Raw genomic sequence first — 11,869 nt, forward strand, 5'->3', positions numbered from 1 at the left:
GAATCCCAAAATCTCTGTAGATGTTCATTGAAATGAAAAATAAACAAACTAAATTAATAAAAAAATGTTTTATATTGGTTTGCTTACAAATTGTATACATTATATTTCACACTATTGTTTATTCATGTTGTATTTCATGCATTATGTTTTAGAAAATTAATCATCATTGGACCTTGCCCATCATTACCTTGTCTTTTCAGGCCCCTGGCAGATCCTTCTCATTTAATTTACCTGTCCCTTCACCCACAAACTGTGTAACCCTATGGTTTTGCCCCTACCCATCCTCTCCCCTCTGCTCCAATCCCTTCCCCCCCTTGAGTCTCCATACAGTTACCCTTCTATTTTTACAATAAAATCTTACGTAGTATTTTTCCTTATGAAAAACACACACACACACACACACACACACACACACACACACACACACACACACACAAAACCCAAACCATATCTGATCTTGCACTATTCTTTTTTCCCCCCTCTTTTTCTTGTTGTGTACCATCAAATCAGATCCAACTGGCACAGGAGGAGATTGCCCCTCCTTCTCCAGCAAAGCATCAGGTGGATTTGAACAGTGTGCCTCGGGATTGTAGTGTGGCTTCTTGCCACTGGGCCACCAGAGCTCCCTATATCTTGCACTATTCTTACCATCTCCAACATTCTCAAAGCCTTTTGTTGCAGCCACTATGTCAGTCCACCTCACTGAAAGCCTTCCTCTCTTTCTCTGACCTTCTACCTTTCTCAGCATAGTCTTCTTTTAAAGACTGGCATCTCCTGACAACATGCCCAAAGTATATGAGATGAAGTTTTACTATCTTTGCCCCTAAGGAGCAACCTGGTTGCATTTCCTTCAAGATAGATTTGTCTGTCCTTTGGCAGTGCATGGGAAATTAAATATAAACATTTTATAATCAAGATACAAAATCGAGGAATCAAAAATAAGATCAATAAAGCAGACTTTAAAAAGAAAAGTCTGGAAAAAATACTATATATTGAAGTTAACTGAAATGATAACCTAGTGGCCGATGTAAGCAACATTTATGAAAACAAAAGTTTATCTTATTTAAAAAAACAACAAATAGAGAACTTCTAAAGCAGCACAAAAATGGCCCTCGACCTAAATAAAATGGGGAAAACAAACAGGCTGTTATTTAGAGGTGAATTATAAAACATGGGAGAAGAACATATTTTACTTGTCAGATTTATAAAAATAAAAAATATAGTAAGTTATTACATTACTTTCTGAACTCATCTCCTCTGACTCTTCTTCCTTCCTCTCTCCATGACCAGTTGTTTTTATTGTTCTTTGGTGATGCTAAGTTAGTTTCTACCTGTGGCTTTTGTATTCTCTAAACACCATGCAGCAAATCACATGGCTTACACCCTCACAGCAAATGCTTGTCTCCTTGACCACCCTATTTAAAATCACAATCCTTTACGCCATTATCATCCAGACACAACAGCTAAGCTCCAAAGCATTCCTCACTTTATAAAATAGTACTTATTTAACTTGTTTGTTCTTTTTACTATCATTCTTTATTATCAGACAGGGTCAGTCCTTGGAAAAAGGTACTATATTTGGAAAAACAGAGGGTTAGCAAAAGATAGATACTCAACTGACACAGTGACTGTAATAATGGGCATGGCGAAGATTCTGAGGATGGCAAAGGGAAGGGGAAGACTTTGATCTGTTGCTTTTAAGGTCCCTAGAGGAGGAATTGTAAGCAACTTGAACAACACCACAAACCCATCAAAACAAAGCTACCAAGGAGGTAAAGAAAGGTATCTTTAAATATTCGATTAATAGTTGAAGACAGTAAGTAGTAAACCAGTGGTATGACTTTCAAAATAATAAGGTTAAAGGTAAACATAAAGTTATAAACAGTTACCCTAACTACTAATTTCAAAGTTTATGTTTTACATTCAGGAAGAAAACCAAACATCTCTTCTCAAATGTTCTAAAGATACTAATAGCAGCATGCTACAACTTGATAAAATGCTTCCTGGATAACAAATTTAAACTCAACTGCAATTATGCCACTAAAAATTTATAAAATGTTACTGTTAGCTGCCACTGATGCTACATATTATTGATTAAATCATGTCCACCCAACATATCCAAACTATTATACCTGTGATGTGATCTTGTTTGGAAACAGGGTTTTCTTTAACAATGTCTTAGCAGAATAAGTGAGTTCGAGATCTAATCACTTTTGAGTATTAAAAAGAGTAGAACAGGTAGGTACACAGGTACCAGCACATACTGAAACAATGATGTCATTTGAAGGTTATTATGGAATCAAAGAAGATTCAAGGTTACAGACAACGAATCAATACAGCCTGGATATATATAGCCTTCAAAAGTGAGAAATTAAATTTCTCTTCTTCAAGCCACACATGGTATTTGTGTGATGGCTGCAATAGACAAACAAGACACTAGTTGTTGTTACTGTGCGCCACCAGGTCAGAAACAACTCATAGCTGACTCTCTAAGGGGTTTTCGGAGGCAGTTTCTCGCAGGGAAGGCGACTGTCCATCTTGCTCATGTGGAGCACCTGCTCACTTTCTGTGTTAGGATTCTGTGGCAAGAAAAGGGAATTCTTCACATTTCCAGGTATGGTACAATCTTGTCCTTACTGTCTGGTTTTAATCTCACTGAATAAAAGATTTGTTTTTCTTAAAAAGTTTATTCTTTTGGCTTTTAAGAACTGCAGAAAGTTAAAGCATTTTGTGCATTTTAAATGAGGTTAACACAAAGGCTGTCATTTTAATTGAATGGGTTAAAAATTAAAAAGAAAATACTATAGGATAAAATATCACTTGCCTTTCTTGAATAGAAGAACTGAACATGTATCGCAAGCAACAAGCCCATACCTGAGGACTATAGATATGAATTATTCCAGATAGCCAACTGAAAGAAGAAGAAAAAAAAAATTAAAAACCATTTTAAAATAGTTACTATATTTTAAATGAAGTTTTTCCTTAAATAATATTACAGATTCTTGGCCAGCAATACCTTAAATCTACTGCCACGGAGGCCAGTCTGACTACCAATGACCTTACAGAACACAGAACTACCTCTAGGATTTCCAAGGCTGTAAATCTTTACACAAGTACAATGCCTCATCTTTCTCCTGTGGAGCAGCTGATGAACTTGAAGCACTGAGCTTCTGGTTTGCAGCTGTATGCCTTATCCACAGCACCACCAGGGTTCCTACATAATATATTAAAAAGGCTTCATAAATAAGAAATCTATAAATAATATTAGGCCAAGATGATTATTTTAAAAAGGGAGAAAATATCTTCTTTGTTCTCTCTTTCACTTGAGATGTGAGAGAAGAAAAGGGAAACTGATATAAAAGCAGGTGACTCCAGCAAGTTAGCCTGGACTATAGAGAAGTGGCTGAATTAGAGAAATGATGTTTTCGGCATAAAATTATTTTCTACAGCTGAGAAAATTAAATGTTTTAAGTTATACACTATTGTTCCTGAGTATGATCAAATAAATTCCAAGTAAGCATGACTTTATGTGGCCGAGTGGAATTGGCCTTCTTGGCTATACTCTTCAAGGAAACAGTCATCTTTCTGTCAAGAAGCCATGGGATGGGTTCAAGCCACTGGGTAGGTTTGAGCTAAGCCATTTAAGACATTACAGCTCCTGGTAATTTATTCAGGTAGCTTGAAATATTCACCTGTTGTTGTTTGCCATCGAGTTGGAACCAACCCTTGGGCTGACCCTTCCATAGGTTTTCAGAGGTAGTAAATCACAAGGGAGGAGACTGTCCATCCTTCTCTCAGAGAGAAGCTGGTGGATTTGGACCATGTGCCTTTGCAACTGCAGTGCAGCTTCTTACCACTAGGCCACCAGAGCTCCCTCAATCGTCAACAACCCATAGCTAAGGAAAGCCAAAGCAAAGAGACTGTAAGGGAATTCGTGACCTATGAGACATGCTTGCATCCTTATTTTTTAACTCTGGACATAATCACTCTCTAAGAGAATGCATGATCCACAGGACATTTTTGTATTCTTATCTTTTAACTCTGGACATAATCATTCTCCTTTCTATTATTAAAAAAAATCTATGAAGGTCCAGCTAAAGTTTGCATGACAAAGAAACTACCTCTTCCATAAATAAATTAATACTAATGGTGCTCAGGACTCTACAACGGCTCATAGTTAATCTTTATTATTTATCTTTCTGTATGAGAACATCTAAATATTTCTTCACTTAGACTACAAATTCCTTAAGAAGTTTTCACACCACAGTACCAAACATATTACAGTGCATATAGTAAGCACTCAGTAAGTGTAGAATGACTATAAATTTCTTAGTAATCTGTCTAAATGTCATCAGCCATTAACTCTAAACAGCAAGTCATTAACACTACAGGGAATTTCTTTAATGTTGTCTGGCAGTGAATTATTATTCTGAGTCCTGGAGTTTGTCAAGGTGCCTCAAGGACAGAGGTGGAAAGCAGTTTGAAGAAACAAGAATGTCAGGTTTCGTTTCAACTTCAACTTTTTTTCCCCTTTTCTTTTATTTTAATTTATTACTTTTGTGTGTGTACCATCAAATCAGATCTGACTGGTACAGGAAGAGATTGTCTCTCCTTCTCCAGCAGAGCATCTGGTGACTTTGAACTGTGCACTTCTGGGATTGCAGGGCAGCTTCTTGCCACTAGAGCTCCCTTCCCTAAACATTCTTATCTTTTATATAATGGAAGTTCTTGTAGAATTGAGTAAAATTCTGTTTCAGGTGAGCTCTGGTGGCCCAGTGGCAAGACACTGCACTGCAATCCCAGAGATGTGAAGTTCGAATCCACCAGATGCTCTGCTGAAGGAGGGACAATTTCCTCCTGTACCAGTCAGATCTGATTTGATGGTACACACATTAAAAAAAAACCAAATTCGTTTCAGCTGAATCTCCTGGACTTTGTGATCGTACAAAGCAATCTAAATACTCATTATGCATTCATAATAGAAGTCACTTATATGTTTATTATATAGCTGAATACATATTCAGCTAAAATTACATCCGTAAATAATGGAAAACTTACATTCCCACTAATGGTAAAGAGTAAACTTTGGGATCAGATTCCAGCAAAAGCAGTAATTTTCGCGTTTCATCCATGGTAAGATATCTAAACAGAAGACATTCTTGTTAAAATAATAGGAAGTATTATATTATATACTTTTAATCTGAAAGAGGGTAAATACTAAAGAAGTCAATTTTTTAATTGCAGGAGAGGATTCAAGTGAACACTGTCTCACTCAGACACATAAATGAGTGTACGCTAGCACATAAGCATGAATGTACTGGGAAAACACTTTAAAGTCTAGAAAGATTCTAGTGAAGAGGAAAAGATTTAGTATCTTAAAACTTGGGTCTATCTATTAAAATGACCTTTGAGAAATAAACATCTTTTTAAAAAGTTTTCCTCTTAAAAAACCAACATAAATAACTTTAATCAAACGCATTAAAATCAAGGTAAATATTTTCTGAATCAAATCAATTCATTTTCTTGGAGAAATGAACTCCCTCCGTATTCAAAGTGTTCATACATTTTATGTGACATAATTATAGACAGCAACAGTGTGACTTCTCATTGACGGAAACTGACATACGTCAGGCAGGCATTGACAATTTTCCAAATACTGCATCCTGCTACACCAACCACTAACCATCAGAGAAATTTGGAATCAGTATGATAGAGCACAAAAGCTCATTTATCCCTAAAATACATTTATTATATTTATACTTTGTTATTACATTAATTCTTGACAGTAAGTTTCAAACATATGAAAAACACAGAATTGTTGGGTCAATTTTAGAGTATGGCTTAGAAACTTAATAAAAATAATACATTAATCATATATTACCTTAATAATGCTACCAAGGACATTTTGTTGTTACCATTACTGTTCAACCTGAACCAACTTATATCTGACCTTCTAGCAAGTTTTTGAGACTGTAAAGTTCATGTTTTTCTAGTGAAGCCAGTAGTGGATTCAAACCATCAGAGAAAGTGCAGCCTCTGGCTTGGCAGTGCAACTTCCTACAGACTATGCTACCATAGCTTTTGATTGTTATGACAGCCTCTAATGAACAAAGACAATGTATCAGGTCATGCCATAAGGTTAAGCCCAAAATAATACTAGATTTTTATATAAACAGTAACATCTAATCCTGCTCTGTACGTTTCTCCTAGTATTGTGGCCACTTGATAAATATGTACTCTTTAACACTCAGTACAGGTCTGCCATGATTTCCCCCAGGTAGTCTGGAAATACCCCTGTACTTTTCCTTCACTATAGATAAATTCCATAAGACATCAATTTTACATATAAGCATGTTTTTAAAAATCTATTTATATCCAGCACCTAACATAGCAGCACGGCCATAACTGAGCCTAACAAATGCTAGAGTGAGTAAGTAAATGCTAATAACTTGGGGCAAGGGCAAATGTCACAAACTCAAAAGATAATTCTAAATATACTGAGGAAACGGCAAATAGGAAATTGGATAGAATGTTGAACACTCTTGTATTACTACCACTATCCTAAGGATGGATAATTAAAGAAAAGTAGATTCTTTTTTTTTTTTTTAAGAAAAGTAGATTCTTGCTTCCATTACAAGTGGACACTAAGAAAGAATTCATTTTTGGTTAGTTTTACAAAAATTCCCCATCTTAATTAAGAAGCACTGACTTACTCCAAAACAAATAAATGTCCTATTTAATTCTAAAACATTTTGACCACTAACTATATTCTCTTGTGGAGAATATACAAATATTTTCCCTTTGTACGAATACAAACAGAAAAGTGCTCTAGTCAGCATCTGAGACTGAAAATACATCCTTGCTATTTCAGCAAGGAACCCACTGAAAAAGTCCTATTCTCATCCATTCTTAAAAGAGGCACTTCGGAGGTTAAGACAGTAAGTTGAATGTATTGTACACGTAGCAAACACATTTGGCTCTGGAAAGCAACAGGAACCTGGGTGGGGTCAATGGGAAAGGAAGCCAGAAGTGAATGCTGAGGGTTGGCCTCTGGTCAGACTTTACTTAAGGCAGAAGAGTGTCAATATTTTTCATCTAGTTCAGAAGATAACAGGTAAAGAAACTGGATGGGATTCAGAGAAGCAGCCCTGCTAAGGTTTAGAAAGCATGCATTTTGGTTTATGTTTCCTATGAAACCTAGGAATATTGACAGGAAGTAGGAGAGGATCCTGCTTTAGTTATGTAAGGAAACTCCACCCAAGTAACTGAAAATTAGGTAAGCAAGAGTTCAGCACATTTTTAATTAGTTATTCCCTATCTACAATGCTCATAATTTATAAAATTGCATAGTCTCAACTTTCCAGCCACTCTTAGGTTCACAATTAGTTAAGGTGTAGTAATAAAAGGAAAAAAGGACCAAACTTAAGACAACATAGAAAAGATAATGTGAAGGATAATTTCTCCTTACACTTTCAAATCACAAAAATAGAATCCATTTTAATATAACACTCTCCCCATTTTTTTTTTAGTAAGAATAATTCTTTGAAAGAATGCTACATTTAGTTTACTTCACTTTTTACCTTCTATAGCCACCATAGATCTCTAGCCTGTAAAGAGGCTATACAATTATTTCATATTCTATAGGTATCAAAAAAATAAACTATGGCAAACAATACTTAAAATATGCTTCACTTACCCATATTTATAGGTCCCTTGAAGTTGAGAAATACTCAGATTACCACTCAAGTTTCTTGCCAAGGCTGTTGGAATTATGGGGATGGGTTTCACAGGTACGCACTTAAAGGAATTTGCTAGAGTTATTGCTGCCCAGTGAAAGTCAAAATCCATGCTGTCCAAACTCTCCCTGGAGGTTATATGAGATCTTAGGGAAAGCAGCTTACCACAGTCCAAGGAATCTTTGCTACACACATGGTTCTGCACTGCCTGAGGAACCAAAATGATACAATTATTTTAAAACTAAGTCAATGGAAACCTTTTGGATCACAATGGAATACTGTCTGATAAAATGCTAAAGATGAGCTTCCTCATTTTAGGAAGGCATTCAAAATATACAGTGGCTACAACAATGGACTCAAGTATTCCAACAGTGTGAAGATGGCGCAGACTCGGTATTTCATCCTGTTGCACATGAGACAGCCATGAGCACAAACTCAATAGCAACTAACAACATGGATCTTGAACTAATAAAAAGGAAAGAAAAAATATTTCAAACATCTTATCTACCCTGTTACCTAAAGGGTTATATGTAAAATTATTTCAAAACAAAGAAAATTGACTTTTTCAAGCATTATTACAGTTACAAACCTGGATGCCCAGGTGGCACTTCAAATTGTTATGAGAGGATGTTGCTCATAATAAAGCAATTCATCCACTCCCTGAGAATCTAGCTATGTCTCTTTGATCCTTTTGTCTGCTACCCTTATTGTGAAATTAGTACTTCCTCAGTAATTGTTTATGCCCACTATGTTCCTCCTAATCTGACAGTTTAAAACATCCCTCTAACACACACTTAACTACTGCAATGGCTTAACTGATCCTTCAGTTGTCTGCCCTGTCGGATTGACCATTCATGAATTTACAGCATTTCTTCCTTTCAGACATCTCCAATAATGCTATACAGACTATACAACAAGGTCAAAATTATTTACCTTTCATTCAAGGCCCTCTATGATTTGGTTAGACTTTTAGTCCAACGTCAACACCACAAATCCAGCAAAAACATGTACTCTTAGCACATTTTGCCTCTTTTCTATCTTGTTCCTATTGTTTCTTTTCTGGAATACTACCTATTAATCACCTCCTTGGCACTTCTGTTCCAAGAAACATTTTATGTCAATAATCATTAAATAATAAATGAGTATGACTACTTCTCAGCTACAGATTAAATAAACCATACTATACATACTTTGTCTAGTATGATAATGAACAAGGATGGCAGAAGAATCTAACTGTGGTGTTGGAGGAGAGTGCTGAATATCATAAGGACTGCCAAGAGAATAGGTATGTTTTGGAGAAAGTGCAGCCAGAGTGCTCCTTGAAGGCAAAGATGATAAAGCTTCATCTCACACACTTGAAGCATGTTGCGAAGAGAGGCTATTCTTTAGAGGAGGACATCATGCTTAGAGAGGTAGAGGGTAGGCAAAAGAGAGGAAGACCCTCGACTAGACAGATTGACACAGTGACCGAAGCAATGAGCCTGAGTAAGTCAGAGATTGTGAGAATGGCACAGAGTACAACAGGGTTCAGATCTGTTGTTCATAGGATTGCTATGAGTTATACATGATTCGACGGCACCTAACAAAAACAAACATATAGTTTGATTTTTAAATTGAATTAAGAAAGTGAAGTTATCAAATGACTCTCACCGTAAAAGCAGAACTGAAGTCATCTGCATTGTGAATTAGTATTTCGCTCGAACAAAGTTCTTGAGTATCAACTTTACATGGAATTAAAAAATCCCCAGGAAGAAAAGCACTTGGGATTCTCTCTAAGCATTCAGGTACTTCTCGACCAGGATCAAAGCGATCTACAGTCAATGTCACACCTTCTTCATCTAAAAAATAAAGATTTAGTTATTATACTGTGTACTAACTAAAAATGTGAAATTACTAAGCAAAGCTACATTACAGCAAAACATTTTGGTCAAACTAATAGTATGAAATTCTTAATCACTGGCATATATCTTTTCCTGCCTGAGTAGACTATAAATCTGTGATGGAGAAAGTCAGATATTATTAATCTCATATCCTTGGTATACAGGGGGAACAAAAACAAACCAAAACACAAGATTGCCACTGTAAGTATACTACCTTCGTCCACTGTGAGAGAACCAAGTAAAAAGCATGGCAGGTTCTTTTTATTCTGCTTAGCATGACGATAAGCAAGCCGGATGGTCTTTTCAGTCACTACAAGTTTCAGGTTTCTGAAATTAACAAAAATCATTTATGAGTGTGATAGCTTGAAAAACCCTCCTATCCTGAAACACTGCTTAAAATATGTATGTTAGAAGAGATGTGACTAGGTATTTCTGTCATCACAGGAGTCTAGAGTGAGGGCTACATGGTGGAGGGGACCTGGGGGAGGGTTTGTAAAACAATGAAAGAATCTTTTCTTTTACTTTTCCATAATTTTTGACTCATGTACTTATAACTTGTTAGTTAAATTTGTGTCTTCTAGGTTGCAACACCCCCATGATACATCTTCAAGGATATGAACATGTACGGCCAAGCACAATCAATAAGAGTGCATCTAAATTCCAAAATCAATCTCCATAATAGTCTATGTGTTTCCTACTGCCAAAGGGGCCCTTTAGAGTAGTGAGAGAAGATCTTCACCCTGAAACCCACAGCGTCCCTTTTCAGCAGGAAGTAGCTAAGAGAATACGCCATCCCCTTTTCCTTATGACTCAGGGTGAAGTCTCTCTCAGGGAGGAGTGATAGGGAATGGCAAAGGATACACCGACAAAGGAGATTAATCAGAACTGACTTTGACAAGCACTGTGGCAATTGGACAATTAAAACAGACATTCGGATGGCGGGGAAGAACAACAAACTGGGGAGGAGGGTAGAGAGAATGGTGCAGCAATGAAGGAATGAAAACCCAAAATCCCTGTAAATGTTCATTAAAACTAATAAAATTTAATAATAATAAAAAAAAATTAAAAAAAAGAAAACATACAGAGAGACAAGGCGCCTCCCTGAGGCAATCTTTTCCTGATATAAAAAAAAAAAGAAGAGAGCTCTGGTGGCCTAGTGGCAAGAAGCTGTGCTGCAATCCCAAAGGTGTGTGGTCTGAATCCACCAGATGCTCCACTAGAGAAGAAGGGGCAATCTCCTGTGCCAATCAGATCTGATTTGACAGTACACAAGAGGGAAAAACGTTTTTTAAAAACCCAAAAAACCAAGGGAGCTCTGTGGCCTACTGGCAAGAAGCTCCACTGCAATCCCTGAGGAGCGCAGTTCAAATCCACCAGATGCTTTGCTGGAGAAGGAGGGCAATCTACTCCTGTATAAGTCAGATCCGATTTGATGGTACATACACACCAAAAAAACCCCCCCAAAAAACACCACACACCTTAAAATGTGTATTTTAGTAAAACATATCTTTTAAATGTACAGAAAAGTCATTGCTGAGAAATCCCATGGCCAAAGTGGAAGGAGTACCTGGAAGCCATCATAGCAATAAACAGACATTTAAGTTTTTCATAAGTTTACGAACAATGATTTGCACACTATGAAGCAGACCTACAAGCCTTTATAAATAAAGCTATGTTAGAACACAGTTATGTCCATTTAATTACATAACATCTATAAGCATTATTGAATCTAGAATGCAAACTATATAAAGAAAACTAAGAGGCAATCTAAAATATAAGCAAGGAAACATAATACTACCAAAAGAAGACTGAGAAGACTGATAATTCCTCAAAAAAGGTAATTATAAAATTACTCAAAAACATAGCCCTCTCATTCCTAAGTACACAACAAAAAGTCATGAAATCAAGGACTGGAGAAATAACATAATTTTATAACAATGTTCACCGCACACTATTCACAAATAGACAAACAACTAAAACAACCATAATGCCTACCAACAGATACACAAAGCGTGATGTGTCATAAAAAGGAACTGAAGGCTTATAAATTAACAACACGGATGAATTTTTAGAACATTATTGATGTTGAATAACAAAAATAGATGGAAGATAGGCAAGTGTCAATTATCTGAGAAGCATGCTAGCCTAGAGGCAAGAAGCTGCACTGCAATAGGGAAGGCACACAGTTCGAATCTACCAGCTGCTCTGTGGGAGAAGGATGGGCAATTTCCTCTCATGCAATTAACTGCCTCT

The 11,869-nt window shown here is 36.5% G+C and overlaps 1 protein-coding gene across 1 annotated transcript in view; it reads right to left on the reverse strand.

Annotated features, from left to right (window-relative positions):
• The window catches only part of STIL (SCL/TAL1 interrupting locus), a 57,372-nt gene that overhangs the window by 39,435 nt on the left and 6,068 nt on the right, over positions 1-11,869 (reverse strand). The window contains exons 3-8 of the mRNA XM_006879796.1: positions 9,831-9,943; positions 9,387-9,574; positions 7,902-7,944; positions 7,697-7,760; positions 5,059-5,142; positions 2,825-2,911 (exon numbers count right to left, since the gene is read on the reverse strand). Coding sequence (XP_006879858.1) covers positions 2,825-2,911; positions 5,059-5,142; positions 7,697-7,760; positions 7,902-7,944; positions 9,387-9,574; positions 9,831-9,943 — 579 coding nt within the window. The remainder of the gene's footprint in view (positions 1-2,824; positions 2,912-5,058; positions 5,143-7,696; positions 7,761-7,901; positions 7,945-9,386; positions 9,575-9,830; positions 9,944-11,869) is intronic.

The sequence above is a fragment of the Elephantulus edwardii genome, unplaced genomic scaffold (assembly GCF_000299155.1).
Source record: "Elephantulus edwardii isolate Elephantulus edwardi_28Jun2011 unplaced genomic scaffold, EleEdw1.0 scaffold00005, whole genome shotgun sequence".
NCBI lineage: Eukaryota > Metazoa > Chordata > Mammalia > Macroscelidea > Macroscelididae > Elephantulus > Elephantulus edwardii.